Source organism: Oncorhynchus tshawytscha, linkage group LG09 (assembly GCF_018296145.1).
Source record: "Oncorhynchus tshawytscha isolate Ot180627B linkage group LG09, Otsh_v2.0, whole genome shotgun sequence".
NCBI classification, from domain to species: Eukaryota; Metazoa; Chordata; class Actinopteri; order Salmoniformes; family Salmonidae; genus Oncorhynchus; species Oncorhynchus tshawytscha.
This window is the reverse complement of record NC_056437.1, coordinates 50,544,755-50,572,733: the sequence shown is the minus strand read 5'-3', so window position 1 is coordinate 50,572,733 and position 27,979 is coordinate 50,544,755. Positions and strand designations below refer to the sequence as shown.

At 45.1% G+C, this 27,979-nt stretch overlaps 1 protein-coding gene across 3 annotated transcripts in view; it reads left to right on the top strand.

Moving 5' to 3' along the window:
• The first annotated feature begins 214 nt into the window (after positions 1-214).
• The window catches only part of jade2 (jade family PHD finger 2), a 134,466-nt gene continuing 106,701 nt past the window's right edge, over positions 215-27,979 (top strand). Inside the window, exons 1-4 of one of the 3 annotated variants that reach the window (XM_024432196.2) lie at positions 215-282; positions 1,342-1,391; positions 14,190-14,253; positions 16,303-16,388. In XM_024432196.2, coding sequence (XP_024287964.1) covers positions 14,190-14,253; positions 16,303-16,388 — 150 coding nt within the window. In that variant the 5' untranslated portion in view covers positions 215-282; positions 1,342-1,391. Of the gene's footprint in view, positions 283-444; positions 1,392-14,189; positions 14,254-16,302; positions 16,389-27,979 lie in introns of those variants that run through there. The other 2 variants (XM_042327017.1, XM_024432195.2) reach the window with 2 other exon arrangements.

Genomic DNA, 27,979 nt, shown 5'->3' with positions numbered 1-27,979 from the left:
GCAGAGCGTTTGATGTCGAACTTTCTGTAATGGTATTCACTTCTATTCAATTTCGCTCCGGCCCAAGTCCAATGATTTAGTTTATTTTCGAACGCTTCTGCATGGGAATTGTGCAATGTCCCTTTTAAAAAAAATCTTCAACCTAGACTGGTGGAGATCCGGCAAAATACAGATCACTCCTAATAGAAAGTAGTAAATGCTGTGGAATTGATATCACTTGTCTGTGTGAACTAACAGCATGGCTTGGCGTGGATTGAAATAGGCTATGAAAAACGTTTGAAAGTAAGCCTAACGTTATTTCCACGTTTCTTCAATGTCTTTCTTATTACGAAAGGAAATATGAATAGCCCATTTTTTTCTCAGTAAATGCCCAATTATTGAGCAGTTATTACCCAATTTAACAAACCGCTTACACTAAACGGTGGCGTTCACTTTCAAACGAGTGATAGGTGAAGAATATAATTCCATTTGATTTCCATGTCAGATTTTTAGGTTTTTGGCGAAATGAACCCATCGTAAAGACATTTGAATCGGCTTTCAGTAACGGCAAAATGTAAAGTACGTCATTAATATGGCGCCAAAAGAGTTTAAAGTAGGAGCTTATTTTTGTTGTGAGGTTGCAGAACCCTCGCACAAGAGGGAGAACATGAGCGGGCAAGAGGGGAAGCGAATGGGCAGGCGACTGGGTTTTTCCGGCAGAACGTCTCGAAACTAGCTTGCAACATTTCATTCCATGAAAATGAAGCACATATATATATTTTTTCTTCTCCCCTACTGGATCTGAAAACACACTCACGTGACAAATCGGGACCTGGGGGATATATCACATTGGACTATTTTCAAATGCGACATGGCTTTGAAAATGAGATTTGTTAGCTTACCTTGCTATACCCGGCATAGCTTTAGCTTACATTAGAACTGACTTGCTGGCTGCAGCTCGAGGCTATCTTGCAAGCCGTTAGACAATTTGGATTTACGGATGATACTCCTAAAGTCTGCTAAAGGTAGCTAACAGTTAGCTACATTTAACTGTATTTAGCTGATAACTGCGAAGGCGGCCATCGCAGTTTTGTGTAATAATGTTATGCTGCCGGATATACTTTATAATGGATTAAATTTGTAAATTGCTACTTTTTATTTGGACTCTCTTGGGAGAGCATCTGATCGACGTGCTGTCACCACAGCCTCGCAGGCACGTCCTGTCACCAACGTGGATAGTCGGTGGGCTAACGTTAACTAGCTAACTAGCTAGGGTAGTTGCACTGGAATTTGACCACCGTGAAATTCACTGTCACTACATGTGGTTAACTTCAAATGATTTCGTGATTTCTCATCGTCCAGAGTCGAGGACGTTTTCGCCATCGGAAGCTGACTGCAATCAAGGTAAAAAGGTAGGTTCGAATTTGGTTTCTTCTCCCAAGAAGTACAGTAGTAGCATGTAACGTTAGCACAGGGGGAAAAAGCACACTTCCAGAGCTGGTAGTGAAATGTGTAACGTTAGTGCATGTGGGTCAGATGGTTGTGATAGCCACACAAATAGTTAACACGAGAAGAACGTTCAACTGCAACTTCTTATTTTCGAAAATATGAAAATGTCAGGTCCCAGTTCACAAGCAATGTTAGCAACGCCAACTACGCAGCGAATATTATTTACAGGCGGGCGGTCATAGCTATGTTCACCGCTGTTATGAAATAATTTCGGTTGCGGGATTTTCCTGAGGTGCTCTTGCGTAACATGCTTCAGTGAAACAAATGGCTAATGAATTATTTTGTTGAATTCGAAGCAATTATTGACAACTTATGCATGAGTCGTGCAAGTGTGTGTGTCGCGAGGAGGGACCGCGTCTCGCCAACATATGGCGCTGAAAATGCACATGCTGGGCTAATGACGAGTGATCGGATATTATCTGCCCGTTGAAAAGATCAAATGAGCAGAATTTTTGATAACGATTGCGCTATAAAACTGGATTTGTCTAAAGTTACTGTCGCCATCCAGTGTCGCTCGGTTGTGGGTTTGAAATCGCACGTGAATGCCAATTGCGTTCCCAAGAAGTGGAGTGTGTATTTCGGAAGGCTAAGCACGCACCTATCTAAGAATTAGAACAAGCTTGTTAACTCTCCTCTCCCCTCCCTGGCTCTCGCTGTGCAGTTCTAACTGTAGGGGGAGTGGCTATTGTTTACCTTCAGAAACTCTGTGCTCATAGATCGGGGGGGCGGGGGGGGGGTGTTGGTGGTGCTGCGCATGGCGAGTAGAGGGGACAGAGCAGCATCTTGATGTTCCCATTTTAAGAAGCGAGAACTTGATGTTCATAATCAGATGTATTTGGGGTCAAGATATTTTCAGTGTTTTGAATTACACATTGAGACTCTCTTAAGTGCCACGCGCTGAAATCTTTGACAGCTGTGGGGGGGGCTCACATTTATATTTTCCGTTCTTATTGGGAGAGGGGTTTTGGTTTGTTATGGGGGGTGCCAATGTATGTGAAGTTTACTTTACAGCACATAACCTCGAGTACATCCAAATGTTATTATGTATTTATGGTCCTCTTTAACAAACAAATAAGTAAACATTTCTTACAATCCATTACCTCCAGTGATTTAGAGTAGTAGACTGCGCAATCCATCCTGCTCCTCTTATTGCACAAATGTAATTGAACTGGTCCCTTCCTTGAATCAATTAAGTCTGAATCATGTTGGGATCCAGTTGTGACAGCTCTACCCCCCTCCCTCCATGAAACAGGAGATGAGTCATGGTGTGGGGGCATAAGAGCGCTCTCTCAATTAAATTTAAATTCAAAGGGCTTTATTTGCATGGGGAAACATGTTTACATTGCCAAAGCAATTGAAATGGATAATAAACAAAACTGAAATGAACAGTAAACATTACACTCACAAGTTTCAAAGTAATAGACATTTCAAATATTATATTATGGCTATGTACAGTGTTGTAAGTACAAAAGGGGAAATAAATATAGGTTCTATTTACAATGGAATTTATTCTTCGCTGGTTGCTCATTTCTTGTGGCAACATGTCACACATCTTGCTGCTGTGAAGGCACACTGTGGTAGTAGATATGAGTTTATCAAAATTTGATTTGTGTTTCGAATTCTTTGTGGGTCTGTGTAATCTGAGGGAAATACTTTTGGTCATGTAGTGTATGTGGGCACCTGCTCGTCGAACATCTAATTCCAAATTATGGGTATTTAATATGGAGTTGGTCCCCCCCATTTCCGCTATAACAGCCTCTACTATTCTGGGAAAGCTTTCCACTAGATATTGGAAAATTGCTTCCATTCAGCCACAAGCATTTGTTAGGTCGCACTGATGTTGGGCGATTAGGCCTGGCTCGCAGTCGGCGGTCTAATTCATCCCAAAGGTGTTCGATGGGGGTCAGGGCTCTGTGCAGGCCAGTCGAGTTCTTCCACGTCGATCTTAAAAAAAAAACAGTTCTGTATGGACCTTGCTTTGTGCACGGAGGTATTGTCATGCTGAAACAGGGAAAGGTGGCATCCTATGATTGTGCCACGCTGAAGGTCATTGATCTCTTCAGTAAGGCAATTCTACTGCCAATGTTTGTCTATGGAGTTTGCACGGCTGTGTGCTCGATTTTTATACACCTGTAAGCAATAGGTGTGGCTGAAATAGCCGACTCCACTGATTTATATGGGGTGTCCACATACTTTTGTGTGTGTGTATATAGTTTACGTGTCTAATATAGTCATACATTTGGCAGGAAGTTAGGAAGTGCATCTCTCTCGGTCAGATACTCTTACCTAGAAAAACACAGTTTATTACATGTAGGGGGAGGTGGGGTTCGCTCGGGGGGAGTGTGTACATGTGTGTTAGTAATCTATGTTACAGGTGTGTGTGTGGGCGGGCTCCTAATCTGCGTTTTTGTGTGTGTTAGTAGCACTCTCTGATTGAAAAACGGGGGCAAGTACCTCACATGATCTGCAGTATGGTATTAGCAGCTTCTCCACGGGGGTTTCATGAATGGAGTCACTGACTGCTGCTCATGTCATTTTAACATCTCTCCAACTGTACACACACACACTCGCCTCAGTAACCTTCCCAAGCAGTGTGTGTGTGTGTTTGTTACTGCTACGTGTCAAGGGAGGGTGTTGACATCCATGCAGGGGGAAAGGAAAAGGAAGGGTAAGAGTCTAGGTGGGCATTTGTGCTTCAGCAAAGGAAGAGGAAGTGATTTATTTATGCTCCATTTAAAAAAAAACTTTATTTAACTAGGCAATGCAGTTAAGAACTAATTCTTATTTTCAATGAAGGCCGAGGAACAGTGGGTTAACTGCCTTGTTCAGTGGCAGAACGACAGATGTTTACCTTCTCGGCTTGGGGATTCGATCTTGCAACATTTCAGTTACTAGTCAAACGCTAATCCATTGTATACGATGCAAACAGGTGACTGACGTTTCCACGACAAACTGCCGTCACCGTCAGTCACCTGTTCACCTTTTTGTTGTTGTGTGGTGCTCCAACTCCTTTTTACCTCGAATTGGTCCCTATTTTGTATGTTTTTGTTCTCTCTTGGTAAGGCCTTCTCGTGAATAGGGATGGTTGTTGGCTTGAGCTCATTTCATCGTCCTTGGCTGTTTATCTCCTTACATGTGTAGCGGTGTGTGTGTGTTGTAGCCTGTGCGTGTGTGACCATGTACTTGCATGCTTGTTTGTGTGTAAGCGTGTGCATGCATCATGTTTATGTAAGAACGTTTGTGTGTGCTTTCATGTCTCTGTGTGTGTGTGTGTGTGTGTGTGTGTGTTCTCTGCTGCGGATGGCCCTGCTGTGGCCTGGAATGGATGCTCATTAACTGAGCCTGTCAAGGTCTCAGTGGGAGCCTGCTGTTCAGTGGGCAGAGGGCGGATGAAATCTCTGGAAACGCCAGGAGATGAATGTCTTTCACCCGGCCCGGTGACTCACGAATTGTTATTGAAATATAATTGCGGAGCAGGGTATGATGCAGGAGGAATGGAAAATGTAGTTTTTTTTTTTTTTTTTTTTTTTTCTCCCCTCGGCTGTGAGGCAGGACTGGAACACAAAACACACAAGCTAAACAAACATACATGCAACACATTTCAAAAGGCTTTTTTGGAATAACAGCTTTTCATGCTTTCTTTGACACTGTGTCCTTCTGAATAAGGGAAATAATGAAGCCCAGCTCCTGTGGCAGTCAGTGGTACTGAACAAATGACACTTGTCAAACTACTGGTTCTGTCCCAAATGGTACCATATTCCCTACATAGTGCACTACTTTTGACCAGAGCCCTATGGGCCCTTTATATATAAAAAAAAAAAAAGTGGTGCGCTATAAATTGATGCCATTGGGGACGCAAACTGTGTACCAGAACTTTGATAGAACGCAAGTCCCCAGCCTGTTCAAGAAGGTAATCGGAGGCTTTGCTGATGGTGATACAGTCGGTGGTTGTCAGGTGGCTGTCTTTTTCCCCCTGCCCTTTTCACCTTGCATCAAAGCCAGGTAGATTACCCAGCATCTCTAGTTTCCCGGCACATGAAAAGGCTTGAAAAACGGTTCATTTTTATGTCTGCCGGCAGTGCCTGATTACACCAGTCAGTAGCCTCTGTAAAGCAAGGCGTCTTTAAAAAGCACCAAGCTTTGGGTTGGTGTCTGTATTTACTGCTGTCCGCTAATAATCAACACAACACCAACCCTTTTACAAGGATACACATCCAAAAAGCAGCGTTCATTCTCTGATGGCAACAAATGGTCAAGGCCACAATTTGGGAATGAAAGGAAACTATAAACAACAATCGGTCCCCTAGGTTTTAACTCTTGATTCACCTCAAGGTAACACAAGTGTCCAGCCAGGAAACTTAAATGGTTGGACATATGCTTGCTTGGGCCCCTGTTGTAAATGAGTGGTAGGGGGGGTAAACAGGGTGGTGGTGGTGGGAGGAGGAAGATAAACAGGGAGGTAGCCGGGCCCGTGTTAGTGTGAGTGAAGGGCAATGTGCACTCCTCCATCCCTCACTGGGGCTAATGAACTCCTGATGGCAGGGGAGGTGAGAGCAGGGGGATTAATCTCCTCTTTTCCTCCTGCAACAGCCCTCCTCCCTCTTCCCTTGTTTTGGCACTCAGGTCCCTTTCATTGTTTGTCAGCACTGTCAGGAGAGAGAGACTGTAGAAAATGATTTGGTCCTGCCCCCCCTGCTTCCACCTCTTTACTTATGTTATTTTTTTCCCCCATAATGCAGCAGCGTCAATAAATATTATCTTAATACCTGTGGCTGGACCGGAGCCGTGAAGGTGATGTTAAAGGAAATCCGTGATATTTTTGTTGTTGTTCATATGTTGGGCTGGTCCCCTGGGGTCGCTGCTGAGGTCATTCAGTGAGGGTATGGTTGTGTCCCAACATGGCATCCTATTGGCTACGGTCAAAATTAGTGCACTGAATAGTATTAGTGTGCCATTTTTGAAACAGCAGCAGAATCCTCATGGGAGAGTAGCCTACGACTATGCCACACAATGTAGCCATGGAAGGGCCATGGAAGGGCCACAGACCAAATGCACCCTCGGGAGCAGGCAGCAAGCAAAATAAGCAACAAACATATCATGGATTTAGAGGCTAAGTACACACGTCTGTGTCTCAATAGCAATAAAACACCGGTCTCATGAACAATCTTTTAAGAACAAGCCCACATGCTAGTGAGTGACCAGCTAATTATTTATATTTGATATTTTATATATGTATGTATATACAGTGCCTTGCGAAAGTATTCGGCCCCCTTGAACTTTGCGACCTTTTGCCACATTTCAGGCTTCAAACATAAAGATATAAAACTATTTTTTTGTGAAGAATCAACAACAAGTGGGACACAATCATGAAGTGGAACGACATTTATTGGATATTTCAAACTTTTTTAACAAATCAAAAACTGAAAAATTGGGCGTGCAAAATTATTCAGCCCCTTTACTTTCAGTGCAGCAAACTCTCTCCAGAAGTTCAGTGAGGATCTCTGAATGATCCAATGTTGACCTAAATGACTAATGATGATAAATACAATCCACCTGTGTGTAATCAAATCTCCGTATAAATGCACCTGCACTGTGATAGTCTCAGAGGTCCGTTAAAAGCGCAGAGAGCATCATGAAGAACAAGGAACACACCAGGCAGGTCCGAGATACTGTTGTGAAGATGTTTAAAGCCGGGATGCAAAAAGATTTCCCAAGCTTTAAACATCCCAAGGAGCACTGTGCAAGCGATAATATTGAAATGGAAGGAGTATCAGACCACTGCAAATCTACCAAGACCTGGCCGTCCCTCTAAACTTTCAGCTCATACAAGGAGAAGACTGATCAGAGATGCAGCCAAGAGGCCCATGATCACTCTGGATGAACTGCAGAGATCTACAGCTGAGGTGGGAGACTCTGTCCATAGGACAACAATCAGTCATATATTGCACAAATCTGGCCTTTATGGAAGAGTGGCAAGAAAGCCATTTCTTAAAGATATCCATAAAAAGTGTTGTTTAAAGTTTGTCACAAGCCACCTGGGAGACACACCAAACATGTGGAAGAAGGTGCTCTGGTCAGATGAAACCAAAATTGAACTTTTTGGCAACAATGCAAAACGTTATGTTTGGCTTTTGTGGAGCGATGGGTAACTATGCCCTGAGTGTGGCTGTTGTCGACGTGTTCCTGGTTCGAGCCCAGGTAGGGGCGAGGAGGGGGACGGAAGCCATATTGTTACACTGGCAATACTATCGTGCCTATAATAACATCCAATAGTCAAAGCTATATGAAATGCATATGGTATAGAGAAATAGTCCTATAAATACTGTATTAACTACAACCTAAAACCTCTTACCTTGGAATATTGAAGACTCATGTTAAAAGGAACCATCAACTTTCATATGTTCTCATGTTCTGAGCAAGGTACTTAAACGTTAGCCTTTTTACATGGCACATATTACTTTCTTCTCCAACACTTTTGTTTTTGCATTATTTAAACCAAATTGAACATTATTTATTTGAAGCTAAATTGATTTTATTGATGTTTTATATTAAGTTAAAATTCATTATTGTTGTAATTGTCATTATTACAAATAAAATAAATTGGCCGATTTTAATCAGTATCTGCTTTTTTGGTCCTCCAATAATCGTTATCGGTGTTGAACAATCACAATCGGTCGACCTCTAGTTAGTGTAACAGTCTTTTGGCTTAAATGTAGCTAGCGGTAGAGCAGTGCTGCACGCAACAAACTGAGCAGACATTTTCCAGAATGAATGTCCATTGATACTCCTTTTTTAGTAGTGTCTGCTCTGCACGCAGTTTGAGGAGTTGAGATGACATAAAAAGGGTAACTTCTCTATTTCAGTAAAATAATGTTTGTCTTTCGGTGTCCATATGATCGATTTCGTTGGACAGATTCTCAAATACAAATAAGTTGAAACCGCTTGTCAGAGAGGAGGAAGTGATTGCGTGTGTGTGTGTGTGTGTGTGAGAGAGAGAGAGAGAGGTGCACAATCGCAGCCGAAGGAGACGAGACTAAAAAGACAATGTGAGAAGAAGCGGACATAAACGCTCATGAAATTACCAACTTGATTCTGCCTCCCGAGTGGCGCAGTGGACTAATGCACTGCATCGCTGTACTACTAGAGAACCTGGTTCGAGTCCAGGCTCTGTCGCAGCCAGCCGCGACCGGGAGACCCATGGGGCGGCGCACATTTGGCCCAGCGCAGTCCGGGTTAGGGGAGGGTTTGGCCGGCAGGGATGTTCCTGTCCCATCGCACACTCCTGTGGAGAGTCGGGCGCAATGCACGCTGACATGGTCAAATCAAATTTTATTAGACACATGCGCCGAATTCAACAGGCGTTGGTAGACCTTACAGTGAAATGCTTAGTCACAAGCCCCTAACCAACAGTGCAGTTAAAAAAAAAAAAATGCGGACAAGGAGAAAAGTAATTTTAAAGAGCAACAGTAAAAAAAACTAATATATATATATATATACATATACAGGGGGTGCTGGTACAGAGTCAGTGTGCGGGGGCACCGGTGAGTTGAGGTAGTATGTACATGTAGGTAGAGTTATTAAAGTGACTATGCATAGATGACCACAGAGAGTGGCAGTGGTGTGTGTGGAGGGGGGGGAATGCAAATAGCCTGGGTAGCCGTTTGACTAGATGGTCGCCAGGTGTACGGTGTTTCCTCTGACACATTGGTGCGGCTGGCTTCCGGGTTAAGTGGACGTTGTGTCAAGAAGCAGTGTGGCTTGGCCGGGTTGTGTTTCGGAGGAGGTCGAATGAATTGTCTCTAGAGCTTCGAGACAGGATTGTGTCGAGGCACAGATCTGGGGAAGGGTGCCAAAACATTTCTGCAGCGTTGAATGTCCCCAAGAACAGTGGCCTCAATCATTCTTAAATGGAATACGTTTGGAACCACCAAGACTCTTCCTAGAGCTGGCTGCCTGGCCAAACTGAGCAATCAGGGGAGAAGGGCCTTGGTCAGGGAGGTGACCAAGAACCCGATGGTCACTCTGACTCAGCTCCAGAGTTCCTCTGTGGAGATGGTTGTCCTTCTGGAAGGTTCTCCCATCTCAGCAGCACTCCACCAATCAGGCCTTTATGGTAGAGTGGCCAGACGTTAGTCACTCCTCAGTAAAAGCCACATGACAGCCTGCTTGGAGTTTGCCAAAAGGCACCTAAGGACTCTCAGACCATAAGAAACAAGATTCTTTGGTCTGATGAAACCAAGATTGAACTCTTTGGCCTGAATGCCAAGCGTCACGTCTGGAGGAAACCTGACACCATCCCTACGGTGAAACATGGTGTTGGCAGCATCATGCTTTGGGAATGTGTTTCAGTGGCAGGGCCTGGGAGACTAGTCAGGATCGAGGGAAAGATGAACGGAGCAAAATAGAGGGATCCTTGATGACAACCTGCTCCAGAGCCCTCAAGACCTCAAACTGGGGGCGAAGGTTCACCTTCCAACAGGACAACAACCCTAAGCACACAGCCAAGACAATGCAGGAGTGGCTTCGGGACAAGTCTCTGAATGTCCTTGAGTGGCCCAGCCAGAGCTTGGACTTGAACCCGATCGAACATCTCTGGAGACACCGGAAAATAGCTGTGCAGCAACGCTCCCCATCCAACCTGACAGAATTTGAGAGGATCTGCAGAGAAGGAGGGGAGAAACTCCACAAATACAGGTGTGCCAAGCTTGTAGCGTCATACCCAAGAAGACTTGAGGCTGTAGTCGCTGCCACAGATGCTTCAGCAAAGTACTGAGTAAAGGGTCTGAATACTTACGTAAATGTGATATTTTTATTTTTTCTAAATTAGCTAAAGTTTTTGCTTTGTCTTTATGGTGTATTGTTTGTAGATTGATGGAGGGGGGGGGGGTGAAAAAAATGATTTTAAGAAATGTTATAATGAGATGTAACACAACAATGTGGTAAAAGTTAAGGGGTCTGAATACTTTCTGAAGGCACTGGATCGCGCCAACATAAATTCAAATGAATATGCTTGCACGGAGCTCTTGTACCGTCTCAGTTCTTCTTCTGCCGTGTGTACCAGTAATAGTTAGTGCATTTTCTTGTTCTAAGACGACTTTTTTTTTTTTTTTTTTTTTCCCCCCCATACGACAGGTGTGCTGGATGCTCTCTGAATGAGACCCCCACCCCTCCCTTAGGCTTTTTTTCCTCCTTCTAGGTTTTTGTTGGTGTGTGGAGAGGAGAGATGAGGGTTTTTAGATATGATCTAGAATTGATCTTTAATTCATATTCGTGTGTGTGTGTACCGTGCGCAACTTGTGCACTGTATGTGTGTTTGTCTGTATGCTTTTGTGTGTTATTTTTTTGTTTGTTGCCTTTCTCTCTGTGTGTTCTAGCTGGGTTAAAGACTCCATGACTCCGCACAGCTGTGCCTGTGATCATGTCATTCAGAGCCATAGCTGCCTCATTCAGAGGCTCGCAGAGCATCACAACCCCTGCTGGGCTACAGGGTGGTTTACGCCACAACTACTACGAACACACTGCTCTCTTCCTCTCCTCTGACATGCGCGCTCTCTCTCTCAACCTTTGCCATCCTTCTCTCACGCTCGCTTTCTCTCTGCTAGAACTCCCCATCTGTCCTCACTACACCCCTCTCCTTCTCCAAAGATAGCCGACTTGCCGTTTCGTTGCGTTCCGGGGAGGCAGAGGCGGGCGGGGGATCGGTCTCCCAGGGGTACTGCAGTGATACACTGCTCCCTCTTCGCCTGCCTTGTTGCTGCCTTGTTTTGTACACACAGCATTAACACTGCACAATGCACCCAACACTCATGTTGCATACACCCTCTCCCCTCCCCTCTGCTTTTTCCATAGAGGGAGAGAGGAGGAAAAGGACTGTCAATAAAATAAGAACGAGGGAGAGTGGTGCTTGGTTGCCTGGCTCTCTGGCAGTTTTGCCAGTGGCTCTTTTTACACATTGGCATCTTGTTTAAACCAGCCTAATGACACTGCTGCATCTCCCCTTCATACACACACACACACTGGCTGTCACAAACCAGCCTCAGAAACAGTCAGCCCCAGAGAGATGTTTATGAAGCAATTTAAATGCAGGGATTCTTCATCAAACAGCCTGACCTACTGGATTCTGAACAAATGCTTGGTCATTCTGTGTGTGTGTGTGTGGTAATTGCAGATTGGTGCCTGTTATTAATGACATATCAGCTGCCTGACTGTTAGTGCTGTAAATGCCAAGGCATCCTCTCCCTCTATCCTGGGACCTGAAAGTGGCTTGTTGATGGACAGACGGGGCAGACGGGGCAAGGCAGGCAGGCGGGCAGACGGGGCAAGGCGGGCAGACGGGGCAAGGCGGGCAGACGGGGCAGGCAGGACAGGCGGGCAGTAACTGTATCCATTTCAGAGGCTTGGTGTCAGAATTAGCCATCTAATGGGCTTGGCAGTCATCTCTCAGCACTCTGAAAGACCAAGCACACACACACACACGCACACATGGAAATGACTGGGCAGCCCCCTTTGGCACTGGCAGACAGTTTTGGGATGCAGCCTTTTTAGCCTGCGGCCTCTCCATCCATGCAGCTCAGTCATCACACAGCCCTCCCCAGTGAGTGAGTCAGAGGTTTGTGTGTGAGGGTCTGGAGAGTGGGCGCCTCTGTGCTACACACACCACCGGGGCAGCAGAGCTAAGGGCCACAGCCCTGTGTGGTGACTTCATGGAGGGACTCCGTGTCTTGGGAAGGACCTGGTGTTGTTTTGGCCCGTCTGCTCTCCTCTCTGTGTAGCAAGAGCAGGCATGCGTACACAATACTACCACTTCTACTCCCATTACCACTACAGATGGAGTGGCACTGCCAGTTTTGCTATGCCGTGCCGCCATTCGGAAGTTGGTGATTTGAGGCATGCGTGAAAAGGGGAGAGTTGTGGTGTCACAGGGCAGTAATGTAATCCATCTTGGCCACTGTGCAAGGCATGGTATGTCAACGAGTTCTCCAGCCGCACCATCGAGAGCATCCTGACCGGTTGCATCACCGCCTGGTATGGCAACTGCTCGACATCTGACTGTAAGGCGCTACAGAGGGTAGTGCGTACGGCCCAGTACATTACTGGGGCCAAGCTTCCTGCAATCTAGGACCTATATAATAGGCGGTGTCAGAGGAAAGCCCATAAAATTGTCAAAGACTCCAGTCACCCAAGTCATGGACTGTTCTCTCTGCTACCACACAGCAAGCGGTACCTGAGCACTAAATCTAGGTCCAAAAGGCTTCTTAACAGATTCTACCCCCAAGCCATAAGACTGCGGAACAATTAATCAAATTGCCACAGGACTATTACATTGCTGCAACTCGCTGTTCATTATCTATGCATAGTCACTTCACCCTTACCTACATGTACAAATGACCTCTAACCTGTACCCCCGCACATTGACTCGTTACCGGTACCCCCTGTATATAGCCTTGATATTCTTTTCATTTATTTGTTAAATATTTTCTTAACTCTTCTTGAACTGAACTGTCGGTTAAGGGCTTGTTAAGTAAGCATCTCACGGGTTGTCTACACTTGTTGTATTCGCAGCGTGTGACATACAGTTTGATTTAGATCTCTCTGTGCTGTGGAGCACTTCGTTTGTTTTATGGTGCGAAGTCGTCACCAAGGGGACTCCTCCTGCAGGACTGTTCCTCCATTCCTACAGTACAGCACCTCTGGGGGAATCCTGCTCTGCATTTTAAGAGTTTTAACTGAAAATGGATCTCACACTGGATTAAAAAAAAAAATGTTGAAGTGGAAAATGCATTCTTTATACATCTGTTATTCCTCTTTGGCACCTAGCACAGACTTCTTCCTCTCCATGGCCATGGAAATGTCTCAATCTTAACAAGGATTTTGTTTGATGGAGAAAAATAAGGAGGGGCGAGAAAGGGAAAGCCACACAGGTTTTCTTCCCTGTTGAAAAGCTGTCGGTCAGACACGCCAGTGTTTTTCCCCTCTGATGTGGAGGGGAAGCGATGAGTCGCTGTCTTCAACCTACAGTATGAAACATGACTCCCACCACCCACTTTTATTGCTTTCTCTACGTCTTTTGATATGGCACTGAGGGTAAAATAATAAAGGAAAAACAACACATCCCTGAGGGATACCTCGTTCACTGAACTTCCAGCGAAGCCAGACAGGAAGTCCATTATGTACTCACCACTACGTAGCAAGTTATTCTAAAGCACAGGGAGTATGAGAGGCAGCTCTATTTGGAAGTCTAAATGTCACTAGTAAAGTTTACGGCAGGCTGAGCAAGGCAACAGGAAGAGCCCAATATAAGAGGGAAAAGCCCTGTTTTATGGCCACATAAATCTGCGCTCAGTCATTGAAGGCCATAACCCGCTTTTTCCTCTAGTTGTCTTTTGCTGGCTCACTGTACTCTTTCTGTGGATTGATGGGGGAATCAGACATGCATATCTACAGAGCAGATATCCTCATAAAGTCTCGCCCTTCCCCTGTGTTATAACCACCGCTCTGTCTGTCTCTCTCTCTCTTGCTTTCTCTTTGCTCATCTCTGCTTCTTTTTCTCTCTAGTTCAGCTACTCACTCTCTCACTCTCTCACTCTCTCACTCACTCAGTGGTCTAGTTTGACTCTAGCAGTATAGTAACTGTAGCCTGTACTGTGATTGCTGCTGTATACTGATGTGTCTCTGTATTTGATTCTTCTCTTCCCTAACAGATGGAGAGTGAAAAGAAGAGAAGAAAATACTCCACCAGCAGCAATGACTCGGACACCACTGACAGTGAGCTGAAACTTGTGTAGTTAGAGATAATAAAAAGGGCTGGAGAGTGAGGGTGGTGGGGGGGGGATACCGGGGGAGGTTAATGGAGAGCTAGAAGGGTGGGATTGTCACCATTGGAGACAAATTAGTTAGGAGTGAGTCATGAAAGCTGTACTCCGACTAAACGGGAGAGATTAGGACAGGGCCGACGCGCGCTCTGCAGCCAAACGCCAAACAAACAGGCGGAATAAACTACAGAGTAGCTTGGCAGAACATTCTCAGCGGCAGGACCCGTCACTAGTCTGGCCTCGGTTCTGTCCCTAATGGCACCCTATGAGCCCCGGTCGAAAGTAGTGCTCTGTAGGGCATAAGATGCCATTTGCAACACTGCCGATGCCTGGAACAGTCAGTAGCCTGGCCTCCTCTCTACTACTCTGACAATCTGCTGCTTGTCATCTTGTTTTCTCCGCTCGCTGCATCCCTGACTCTTTGTAGTGGCCTGGGATCAGATCGAAGACCCAGGCAGTGTCTAGATGTTTACGCCTGCATCACCACAACGGCTACCACTGTGAGCCACAATGTTGGTGGCCAAGTGATGGACATATGTATGCTTGTGAAGAAGTAGGATGAAATTACCACAAGTCTCTGATCTAAGGTCAGATAAGCTTTTTTTTCTTCTTTTCTTCAATTTGATTAATTCATGATTGGGGGAGGAAATCTGATCTGAGATGTGTGCCTACGGGCAACTCCTACCGCTGGACCAGTGGCCTTAGCTCTGGGCCATGTGCCGGGGGCTACGCCGCTTGATGCTCCCTAAACCAGTGCTTCTGAGTCCCGGTAACATGCCAGTGTCCCGGGCTAGCCTGCATCTGTTCCACATGGGTTTGGGTTATCATGTTTCTAATTGAAGGATCCCAATGATAATTTTTGTCCCTGTGCTACCCCCTGGGGCTTGTCATTAAAACAGGCCTTGATGGGTAGCTCTGATTTGCCACAGCCACAGCCATATCATGTGGACCACTCATAGCCATCCCAACACACACACTGAGATTACATCATGACGTGGCTCTGAACTCCCTCCTGGTAGTTGGAACAGCACACATTTAAAATAACAACCTGTCACCGTGTACAAATGGAAATGTCAGTTATTGAGGAGATTAGTGTCTCTCCCTTCTCTCCTGTGTTGCTGCAAGGGATTTTGTGGCTGGCTGAGGTGTGATCTTGGTCTATAAATACAATGACTTGATGACGACCACCTCTCTCCACCTGCCTGCTCGTGGATATACACACGCCGTCACACAGTACAGCCGAGCGGAGGATTCATTCTAGGCCTTTGACTTAAACCCACTCATCACAGTGTGACTCTGAAGACTGGAATGACGAGGTCTGCCTCCAGCCCTGTTTAACGCCATCCCTAGATATTGGCTGCTTTCCAAACGGCACCCTATCCCGTTATGCACTTGGGCCCTTAGGGCTCTGGTCAAAAGTAATGCACTATAGGGCATTTGGGACGTTACCCACCACTAGCATGTTGGCTATGGAGGGATTAGGAATATGTTTATCACAAATCAAGTTTCTTCTGATGGCTTAAATGTCTTCTGTTTTGTTAATTAGTATTCGGTTCTGGGGTGATGTGGAGGGAAACAAGAATGGACTAGTTGGTGGGAACTGATTATCATTTCACCCTTAGGCTATCAAATGTAAATCATATATATGACCTAAAATACAGTAATATCAGTACTTCTATTCCTTCTAGTAAGTGATACTGACTCGTTGTTGAAAGGTTCTTCAACCCATTAGTGGCTATGACCTTGTGCCTCTCTGTTCTCAGTCTTCTCTGCTTGTATCACCATCTCTATCCATCCACCTGTCAGTTGTTACTGAACCAAACTAATTATGATATCGAGGCAAGTCAATCAGACTTTCGGAGCTCCTAAGTTGTGCTCAGTGATTTGAATATGGCAGCCTCCTGTCTCCTCTGACTGTAAGTCACTCTGGATAAGTTAAATGGATGCTCGATGACCAGCATGTAAATCTGAACCGTAACTGTTACCGTGTCATTGTTTGCAGGTCAAGTGACCTCCTGGTCCAGGTCCTCCAAGAACACCGGGACCAGCAGCACCTGGGTCAGACAGGAGCACAAGAAACCGTCTGAGGTAAGTCAATGCCAACTCCATGCTCACTCACTGGTGAGTCTCAAATGGCACCTTATTTCCTTTATAGTACACTTCTTCTTTTCTCCAGGGTCAGAAATAGTGCACTATATAGGGAATAATGGGCCCTGGTGAATAGTGTGCCACTTGGGATGCAGACACGGACTAATAATAAATAATACATGGGATTTAAAGTGCCTTTTTAAGAAATCCAAGGCGATTTGTACAGCAAGAGAGTTTAAAAACAAAATGAGGATAAAACTATAGAATTAAAAAGAAATAAAAGCTACACAGGGTTTTTTTCTGGATCAAAAATATGCTTAGGTGGTGTCTGGGGGCGTGGCAAGGGGTGTGGTCGGCCTGTTGCATGAATGAATTTTCGAGGCCCTCATCTTGGCGGTGTGGAGTGTTGCATTTTTAAAGCACATTTTCTGCAATATCACATTCTGCGATGGAGCTGAGAATCTATTTCATGCATTTGTCTAATGTTGTGTTTTGCTCAAACATAACAAAATCAATACTGCGAAATTAATTGTTTTTGAGAATTTTTAAATCTCCCTGACTGTCTAGCTTTTATTTTGGGGATTGTTAATTCTCAAAGAGTATAATATTTTCAAGTAATAAGGGTCCATTATTATTTCTACATACTTTAAATCTGGCTTTTAGTCGTTTTAAGTTTACACTGAAAGCACATTTTTCCATCCCGAAAACACATTTCTTAAGAGTATAGACAGATATTTTACACCCTTAGGTGGCCCGCCCAAGGATTTCAATGGCAGAAAAATCCTTGGCTACTTCGCTTAAGCTAAAGCTGAGTAAGGGCTGAGGGGAAAGCCAGACTGGACTAGTCGGTTGTTAGTCAATCACTCAATCACACTTATTTATTAAGCCCTTTTTACACCAGCAGTTGTCAAAGTGCTTATTTAGAAACCCAGGATGGGTCGAGGGATACTGTGGCCCTGTTCAGGGTTGCTACTGGCTGGGGGCAGAGAGTAGCAGAGTTTGGGGGCAGCAGCGCTGAAAGCACGGACCCCATGGGGTGCAGTCTTGTTTTTTGGGGAGGGTGAGTATTCCAGCAGGTCAGAGGTATGAGGGGTAAGGTGTGGAGTAGGATCTTGTAGGTAATGTGGAATTTGACAGGGAGCCAGTGAATGTGGTGGGGCTGATGTGTTCCCAGGGTTTGATGTATGTCTTGACCCTGGCAGTGGAGTTCTGGACGTACTGAAGCTTATATAGGGCTTTGCCCGGACACCCCGAATAGGACTCCAATGCAGTAGTCCAGACATGATGTAACAAAGGCATGTATGAGGGTCTCCACTACCTGGTCCGTGAGGGATGGTCAGAGTCGGGAGATGTTGATGAGGTGGTAGAAGGCTTATTTTGGTGATGGACTTGATGTGTGACTCGAAGGAGAGAGTGGGGTCCAGGATGACACCCATGTTTCAGACCTCTGTTGATGGGCAGATGGAGCAGCCGTCAATCGACATCATGACACACTTTCTTGAGGGGAGTCTTGGGAGCCATCAGCATGACCTCGGTTTTATTGCTGTTGAGTTTGAGTAGTTTGGATGTCATCCAGTTTTTGGTATCCTGGAGACTGGGGTGAGAGGTGGGTTTAATTTGGGTGTCATCCACATAGCAGTGGAAGTTGAGAACATGGCAGCGGATGATGTGGCCCAGGGGAAGCATGTATATGATGAACAGCAGGGGTCCAAGCACAGAACCCTGAGGCGGGGGGGGTTGGAGTCTCCAAAGGACAAGTACTGTTTCCGGTAGCCGAGTAGGACTGGAACCAGTTGAGTGGCGTTTGGACCGTATCCATGCGGTTGTGAAGGATGCAGGAGCTGTCAAAAGCAGCAGAGAGTTAGAGTAGGATAAGGATATTGAAGTGGCGAGAGTCGGCTCTAATTAGGTTGTTGAACACTTTTACCAGTGCAGTCTGTGCTGTGCTTGGCCCGGAACCCTGAGTTGAAGAGGTTCATGCATGTCATGGCTGGTAATTGTTCACATTATCGGGGTCCAATCCTTGTTTCTTTAGGATGGGGGTGGATAACTGAAGCTGCTGGTAAATGGAATATATTTTTTGACTGAAAAAGGTCCAGAAACATATTGCACAACTCAAGAGAGCCATTGATGGAGGAGTGATCCAGGGGCTGGAGTAGTCTGATAGTTGGAGAAAAGGGTTCCAGTATTGCCTTGGCCGTTATTGATGAGGTTGTAGTATACTGATTTTGCCTGGGCGAGAGTATCCTTGTAGTCCTTGACATGCTCCCTGTAAGCCTCTAAGTGAACTGTGAGACCAGATTCTTTATAGACCCTCCAGTTGTCGGCCAGTGGACTTCAAACAACACAGCTCAGGGGTAAACCCTCGGGGGGGGGCGGATAAGGAGACAGTCCTAGTTTCCAGATGGGCAACGGCGTCAAAGCTGGAGGAGAGGAGCGTGTCATAGTGAGACACGAGCTCCACGGCAGAGGACGGAAGAGGATCGGGGCTGTTGTGTTTTTGAGGCCTGTTTCCTAGGATGGATGTGCCGACAGTTTTATTGTTCCTGTATGTAATGTTCCGTTTTTGCCGCAGCTTGGAAAGATCCAGGCCACGCAGGTTGGAGGGTGTAAAGCCTGTCGAACACGAGGTCCAGAACGTGGCCTTTTGTCAATGTGTTGAAACCTGTACATGCTGTGTAATGTTGAAACAGTCCAGGAGAGACAGGAACTTGGCAGAAAAGCCACTATTGTTGGAGTTGACATGGATGTTGAAGTCACCCAGCAGTAGGGTAGAAGGTGACATGGCGCAGACGGACATGAGGACCTCTGAGAGTAACACAGAGGAGCGTTTTGGGAGGGCGGGAGATGAGCACAACTTGCTGAGGTTGAGGACCAGCCATGCGAAATGCCAGACATTCAAAATATGTGGCATTCAGTATGGGAAGCACTTTGAAGTCTGTACCATGAATAACAGCAAGCTCCCCGCCCGCCCGACCCACAGAGCGAGGTTTTTGTAGGTACACACAGCCTGGTGGAGTAGCTTGATTAAGCACCAGAAAGTAATTTGGCTGCTGCCAGGTTTCTGTTAAGCACATCACGTCGATATCTTTATCCACGATGGCATCATAAACCAACATTAATTTCTTAATGGAGAGAGCGAAAGTTGAACAACGCAAACGAGTTGTATTGGGTAGGAGAGGAGGAGGCATGGTGAACAGAGCTGTCCACAGCTTAGATTTGCACCAGGGCAGTTCATGTTACAGTTCATTTGACTCACTGTGTGTGTATTTCCTGTGGCGTGTGTATTTCCTGCGTGGTGTGTGTATTTTCTGCGCAAGCACTATGGCAGTAGGCATTTCTCATTGTATTTTTAATTTATTTTTTAACATTTATTTAACTAGGCAAGTCAGTTAAGAACAAATTCTTATTTTCAATAAGAATTTGGGTTAACTGCCTGCAAAACAGTGGGTTTAACTGCCTGTTCAGAGGCAGAACGACAGAATTGTACCTTGTCAGCTCGGGGATTTGAACTTGCAACCTTCCAGTTACTAGTCCAACGCTTTAGCCACTAGGCTACCCTGCCGCCCTCGGCATCCCGACGCACAATCCCTAGGTCGTGGAGCGCCCGTAGGGAAAACAGGGCTTTAATCCGGGTAGACAAAGTGGTAGAGTTCGGCAAGGAGTACCTTATCCGTGTCATGATGGCATCCCCATCCAGGCATGGGGCAGGCCAGTGAAAGGTCCTGGGGTACAGTAGATCCCCCAGCCCACAGCAGAGGAGCCAAGGCAGTAGTAGTGGAATCCACATCACTGTACAAAAACAGGTAGGAATGCAGAAAACGTGTGGGGTCTACCTGTATAGTTATCCGAGGAAGGCGACTCTGCTGGTAGACAACCCGCAAAACAAAGGTCTAGTTGGTAGTAGTCAGGTAAACAGACCGGATGGCTTTTTACAAACTAACGCTCAGCAAGCAAGACTCCGCAGGCATCAAAAGGTGGAACTGGTAGGCAACAAATCCTGTTAAGCATAAATCACAATGATCAACACTAAGTAGCAAACAATATCGCAGTTTCAAGAGGATAAGCGGTAGCCAAAGCATGCCAGCGTACTCTCCCGGAAATGGCTGACTGACTGACCTACTGACTGACTGTGACTGGTGATTAGGTTGTTGGAGTCCCATGAGGTAATGATAATGTGACTGATTGATTGCTGATTTGTGTTGTGAGACTGTTGCTGTAATGGTGGTGGGATAATGGTCGATGATGTCCTCATGAGTTTACTGGTGTTTATGGTGTGGTGGGTCCATTGAGGTAATGATAATCCACTGAGGATAATGACCGTATGATAATGACAGTACAATAATGCAATGTTTGTTCCTACAGTAGATGTCCTTGTGAGCTGTGCATTGTGGGATGTGTTGGAATCTGTACACCATGTGTGCATCCCAAATGGAACCATAAACCCTATATGGTGCACTATTTTTCACCGAAGCCCGATGAATGAAAAGGATGCCATTTGGGATGTAATCCCATGACGTACCTGGGTGGTCCTTTGCAGTAGGGCTTGCTTTTTAGAAGAATGTCCTCCACTTCATATTTTGGTTTAAAAACTAACAATTTAACAATTTGACTAAACCAAGTGAATCCAGTGATGATATGATTATGGGTTTGCTGGCTAATTATCAGGTTGGGTGCCCATAGGTCCATGAAAGGTAGGCACTACGGGATTTGAGATGACCGGCCCACATAGGACTCCAGTCAGAAGTAGTGAACTATGTAGGGTATAGAGTGCCATTTGGGACTAAGCCCTAAATAGAAAGATGGCAGGAACCTCCTAAAAAGCAGTACCTACGTTTCCTTCCAGATGATATGTTAAGAAGCGCTCACTCACCACAGGGTAGGCTGCTGAAATGAAAACCACTCAGTAATTACAAGGTTTCTCCTGCAGCCAAAGCTGAGCCCTGTTAGCCTACTTTTTGCATCAGATGTTTGGCTTGAGAAGTGTGGAGGATGGTATGGGAAGTAGGCCCTAACTACACTTGCACTAGTCTGTTATAAGAAGGAAGGAGACTTTTGAGCTTTCCATAATTTTAATTATATGAAAAAAGATACAAATACTTAAAATAAAAAAAAAAATCAAACTACAGTAGACTATATTTGTGCCATCTGTTATGTTGCCATGTTATTATGCAAAGATCTTGTCATTGTTTCGGAGGGATTTGATTTGAAGTGTCGTTCCTTAGTCTAGTCTGAGAGCAAGGACACTGAACCAGTCGTGTGTTCACTGGCTTTGACAATTCAAAATCAGGGCTTTAGCGAGATCCCTTTGTTGTGTCTCTGGAGGATGCTGTGACAGTTGTCAACACGTTACCAACATCGGCAAGGGCACACAGAGCCTTTCCTCAGGCTCTAACAGTTCTACAGACTGAACAAAAACAAATGTTTTTATTCATATGGCTCGTGTTCATTTGTGATTCTTTGGGGAACTTTGCTTGTTTACCGCTTGATAAATAGCTGCTGGCTAAAATATGGAAATGTAATGACAATGTTGTCCTCGTGTATGTGTGTGTGTGTGTGTGTGTGTGTCATGATTGAGTAAATGTAAATGACCAGGTTCTAATTTATTGTAATGCTAAATAAAGGATTGTTTGTCTTGAATGAGGTCCATAGGTGTAAACGTGTTTGGTGTGCGTTATGTAGATTTTATTAGCGCTCAGTTCACTTTCCGTATACTTCCTAGACAGTATTTTCAATACCTACGTACTCAGTGGTTTCAATACTAACGTGCTCAAGAATGACTAATATTAGGAAACAAGATCTCTCCCACTCTACGCCCAGAGGAAGGAAGTTGCCTTTGCAGAGCATGCAGGTGTGAAACTCGCTCACACAGGGGAAGGGATGGGTGGGGTGTCCGAGTCTCCTACAGTGGCCCAGCTGCTGGAGCTCATTAAGGCGGGTAGAAACAGCTGTGCAGATCCACGGCAACCAGATGCAAACAGCTGCAGGAATGCGTAGATAGGGGTGTCCTGTCCTCCCCTCTCCCGAGTGAGCGGCTGCCAGTGCCAGGCCCAGTGAATGGCTGAGTGGCCTGCCTAGCTGGTTGGATGTCACTGGTCCGCGCTGCTTCGCATGTCGACACCAACCAGAAGAGAAACGGGCTCCAAGATCCCTGCCAGCCGCCCTATTAAAATATCAATGTAGGCTCTGTGGTCTGGTGCCAGGTAGAGGAATCCTTACTGCTGCATAGAAACCATCTGAAATCATCAACCGATGCCAAGAATACTAGAGATGGACGAGGAGCCTGGATTCTCTGTTCTCAGGCGCAGGCAAGCCAAGCCCCACTCACTGGTAAAATGGAGATGCTTATCCGAGTGCACGCATCCAATCGCGCAGTGTGTTTTGTTCTTCGGTCATGCGTGACACCTCTATTTTACTCTGCAGTTTTCCGTGATCTTCATGGCAACATATTTGATGGTTGGATACCTGGGTTGGGTAGGCAGCTCTGGCTGGGCTTTTTGGTGCTGGGAGGGAAATGCAGAAAGAGTTCTGGCACATTAAGTGTCACAAACAGCTTCTTCAAAGCGGCAGTCTAGGTTTGACCCAGGACCTGGTATCTGTAGGGGAAAAGCGGCCTAATGTTTGCTATTATCTCCCTCCTGGTACTGCTGTCTCTGCATGCCTAATTGATCCAGAAGAGGCTCAACTCTTTGTTTCTCTCTGATAAGTGCAAATCATTCTCCCTCAGCCAATTCTGCATTGTTGCTGCACTGGCCACTCTCAAGGACATTGTGAGCTATTCACGGGGCCAGAGTTTTCCTTAATCTCTGTTTTATTGAAAGTTTATGGAAGGAACTTTTTATAGAGTAACTGAATCTTAGCCAGAAAAGCAAAAAGGGAAGACATTTAAGTTGACATTGGATGTCTCTGCAGCATCTTTCTGTGTATTTTCATAGTTTACATTTAGGATGTATTCAACCCCGTCTATGGCCTCGTGTATTTGACATGCCAAACCTTTTTTGGGACAGTTGAGTTGGCCTTCCTTAATGTCAGTGATGTTCTGTTCATCTGCACCCCCCGGATTTGTCCTCCGGGTTTGCCTTGTTAGCAGCACATTCACCACTCTCTCAAACGGCTAACTCTGCACTCTCGCTAGTAACGCCGTGGGCCAGCGAGGCGTGAAAGGAACTAGCCCAGCTCGGAGTCGGGCACAACAGACCGATGGCAAGTGGCTATACAAGAAGGGAACTATAGACACCGCTGACAGACTATCGTGGGTTTGCGAGATGCCGGACATAGCCAACAAAAAACCGAACTCTCTGAGAATGTATGCACAACTGGTAAATAAGCACTTATAGGCTATGTCAGCCAGGTGGCTAGCTGCCAGCAGACTTCTATTAGCACTGTGGTAGCTAATGCTAATAAAGTCTAAAGGCCCAGGGTAGGGTTTACTTAGCTAACATATGGAATTGTTTTAAGATGGTTATACCAAGGATCATTTAGCGATTTTTATTTTTTATATTTATTTATTTTATTTAAATTTTTTAAACATTGGGATTACTGCTATTGGACCATAGAAATGCATTGAATAACATATCGAACAGTCGAAAAAAGGAATCAAAAGGAGGTAACTTTTGAAGTGTCTGTCCTATATCTGAGAGAATGCTCAGAAAAAAGAATGTTTTGCCGTGGAATTATCCGTATACCTTTTTGACGTGGTAATGCCCCATTCACTTCCATACACTTTTCAGCCCGGTACACGGTTATATTCAAAGGAGTCCGGTGATAGTTGTGGGGTTTGCACAGCAAAACACCGTGTTCGTGAAAGTTGGATCTTTCCATACTAGTTTGTAGACCAAACCTTTCAGACACTACAGACATTTTCGTGAGAATACCATAAAAAAAATAAACATTTTTATTTATTTGGATGTCTTCTGGTCTGACAGGCAACGGTGTAGCTCTACCACCTTTCACCACAGATGCAGGAGGCCGACATTGGCGGATGTGGTGGATTGAGAGGCAGCCCACACACAAACAAAACGTTCTCTAGCTTAAACAGATGTTCTGTTATCTTTTGTTGATGTACTGTTTTGTAATTTGTTTTATGTATGTTGTAAGTGCCTTAATGTGTTTGGACTCCAGGAGAAGTAGCTGCTACCTTGGCAGCAGCTGATGGGCATCCCTAATACATTCAAATAGATTTTGATGGGGATTTATAAAATGTATTATGCTAATTAGATTTCCACCGGGGCACGGACATCGAGTTTAGGGGGAGGGCTGTGGTTAGTGTGACGAAGTAAGAAGCTAACGTTAAATGGAGACAGTCCTCTGCAGGAGCAAAATATAGGCTACTAAGTTCATCATAACTTTGCTTTACGGAGGGTACTAGTGAGACAAGGTGGTATGGCAACTGAATCTTAGCCAGAAAAGCATAAAGGGAAGACATTTAAGTTGACTTTGGATGTCTCTCTGCAGCATCTTGTCGTGTATTTTCATAGTTTACATTTCGGATGCAGTCAACCCAACTATGGCCTTGTGTATTTGACATGCCAAACTTTTCGGAACAGTTGAGTTGGCCGACCTTCACGTCACTGACGCTTGATATTGGGTTAAATGCAGGAATTTAGTGGCGGGTGAACGGCGTTTACACCTTTTTTATTTGTGGTGAGGCTGAGGCAGGCTGCAATGCAGAGGAGACACGGAGAAAGCGTAACAACTCAAGCAAGCAGATTAGAGGGGTTAGTACAGTGGTTCCCAAACTTGGGGTCAGGGACCCATGTGGGGTCCCTTGAGAAAATCTGTACAGTTCTAAAAATGTCATACGTTTTTCGTTTATATCGATAGTTGTTTGTCTACAGCATCTCACTGCTGGCTTGCCTATGAAGCTAAGCAGGCTTGGTCCTGGTCGGTTCCTGGATGAGAGCCCAGACACTGCTGGAAGTGGTGTTGGAGGGCCAGTATGAGGCACTCTTTTCCCACTGGTCAAAAAAAAATTAAATATATATGTATAAAATATCCCAGGGCAGTGATTGGGGGCATTGCACTGTGTAGGGTGCTGTCGTTCAGGTGGGATGTTAAACGGGAGTCTTGACTCTCTGGTCACTAAAGATCCCATGGCACTTATCATAAGAGTAGGGTGTTAACCCTGGTGTCCTGGCTAAATTCCCAATCTGGCCCTCATACCTAATCATCCCCAGCTTCCAATTGGCTAATTCACCCCCCCCTACCCTCTCGCCTGTATCTATTCTCCAGGTCGTTGCTGTAAATGAGAATGTGTTCAGTCAACTTACCTGGTAAAATAAAAATAGTTTCGATCGCCCACAAGTTGTTCTTAGTTTTTTATTTTTATACCATACATCACTGGTTAAAAGGTAGATACAACTTGGTTCAACCATCTAGGCAGAATAGTTTTTTGTTGTTCCATTTTAAGTAGGTATTCTTCCCCTCATTTCAAGCAGGTTAGTGTTTTTTTGTTTGTTATGAATCTTGTTCTGGAGGCACAAAGTCATAAAATTAGATTTTAAACCCAACCTTAACCACACTGCTAACCCTAATGCTTAACTCTAACCTTTTATATTCAGACCAAAATTAAAATGTTTGTTTTCAGAAATTTTTACAATATTGCCAATTTGGCTTTGCTGCTGGCCTATCTGAAGAGAAATCGCTCAGTTTTGCCTTCAGGACAAAACTCATGACAATAAACATCAACCAGGTCATTTCAATGCCATTTTAGAAAATGCAGACAGTGCCGACATATTACGCATGATGATATTTGCATTCCCTATGTTGTGTGGGATATTGGCCCATTGTTGTACCTCTGTCTCTTTTGATGCACTTAAAAAAAAAGTGAATGTAGGAGAGTTGACGATCGGGATCTGTTTGCATTGCGCATGCTCTCAAAGAGACGTATACAGGAAGGCTACTGTGTTACTGAAGGACGTGACCTTTGAATGAGGCTTACAATTAAAGTGATTTAGAAGAGCTTTTCTCAGTCAACCATAATTCACAGCGATTTGTGAAGAAGCCTGTCATTCACCGAAGAAGACTAAATGGGCTCATTTCAGAAGTGGATTGTTTTAGAAATGACACTGAAACTAAACCAAACTCTTATTTTTTTTTCCTTTTTCCCCCCCCGAGTGCTTTTGGGGGATCGGGGACATGCCCACCCTCTCCACCATCTTATTTATTTTGTAAACAAATGTGAGAAGGTCAACTCTTACTAAAAAAAAGAAGAATGGAAAAAAAGGACATTCTACTCCAAAATGCATGAAAATGTAAATGTGTTGACACCATCTGAAATATAACTGATGCGCTGTAGGGAGATGAGGAGCAAAGTGGTGGCTGTGTGCTCATGGCTCTCAATTGCACCACTGCTCGCTCTGTTTGCTACAAATATACTTGTAACTTGTCACTCTGACCTTTTTTTTTAAAGGGAGTGTTCCTTCATATTGCACGCAGACAGACATAAAAATGGTACCCAGAATTAGAATAACTCCTGGATATGTCAAAAAAGGGCTTAATTGCCAAAATCTCACACTATCCCCTTTTAAAAGTGCAAAAAATTATTATAATAATTAAGCGAGGGCGCCGCTGCTAAATGAATATAGGGTAAACACTGGTGACTGTGGCTTTTCTGTCCGACAGTACATGCTCTTCTGTGGTTCTGTAAAGGATATAGCTATAGCCTAGCTGATCTCTCAGCTCACTCGCTCGCACACACACATCACATCCACCCTGAGCCAGGGGTTATCCAGTGAGCCAGAGGAAATCCTCCCTGCCTCTCCAGAGGGAATAACCTCACCTTGGGAATGGGAAAAGGCGATCTCAGGGACGGTTCAGCGCACACAGCAACCCAACCTGGCGAACATGCTGTCCCAGCAGTCCCTTCTTTTTCTGACTGTCTGTCTCCCTGCCCCGGCATATACGATGTTCCATGTCCAAGAGCTGTGGTTTACACACAGTAGGAAAGTTATTGGAAGAACATCAGGCAGTGAAGCTTCCCAGTTGGAGTTTGTCTTGGGAAAGAGGGAATTTTATTTTCTATTTTTCGCTATCTCACGCTCTCTCTCTGGTTGTATATGACATGATCAAATGCTGGTTTTGCCGGCCATGTGTAGTAGAGGGTCCTGGCCTTGGTCTCTTCCTCTGTTGGGTACTGACGCCAAGACGGCCCTGGTGCCTGGGCCTGCGGCTCCGTGATAAGGTCAGATGTGTCCAGCGACTGAGGATCAACTCTCAACCGCTGCTCTGGATCGGCAGGGCCCTAATCGTCTCTGGAATGGCCAGGGAGGGGGAGCTGGGGGGCTGGGTATGCTGCCTGCTCTGTGGCATGTGGAGCTTCCAGAGTTGTCAATTTTATATTTGAAATCTGTTGATTTCAGGAAGGTAACATTCAAAACAGGGTTTTCTATAGTTAGTGTTCCATTACAAAGAGAACATATTTGTTGCTTTTTTGTTTTATAACATGATACAGTAAACCCTCAGTAACTCTTCAACGTCTCAAATGGCGAAACTGACTAGCTACCAAATGGACAGACATCATTAGTGTGTTTGTCGGGAGCAACATGGTCTAATTAGTCAGGCAATGCCCACATTATTCTGACATTTTAGAA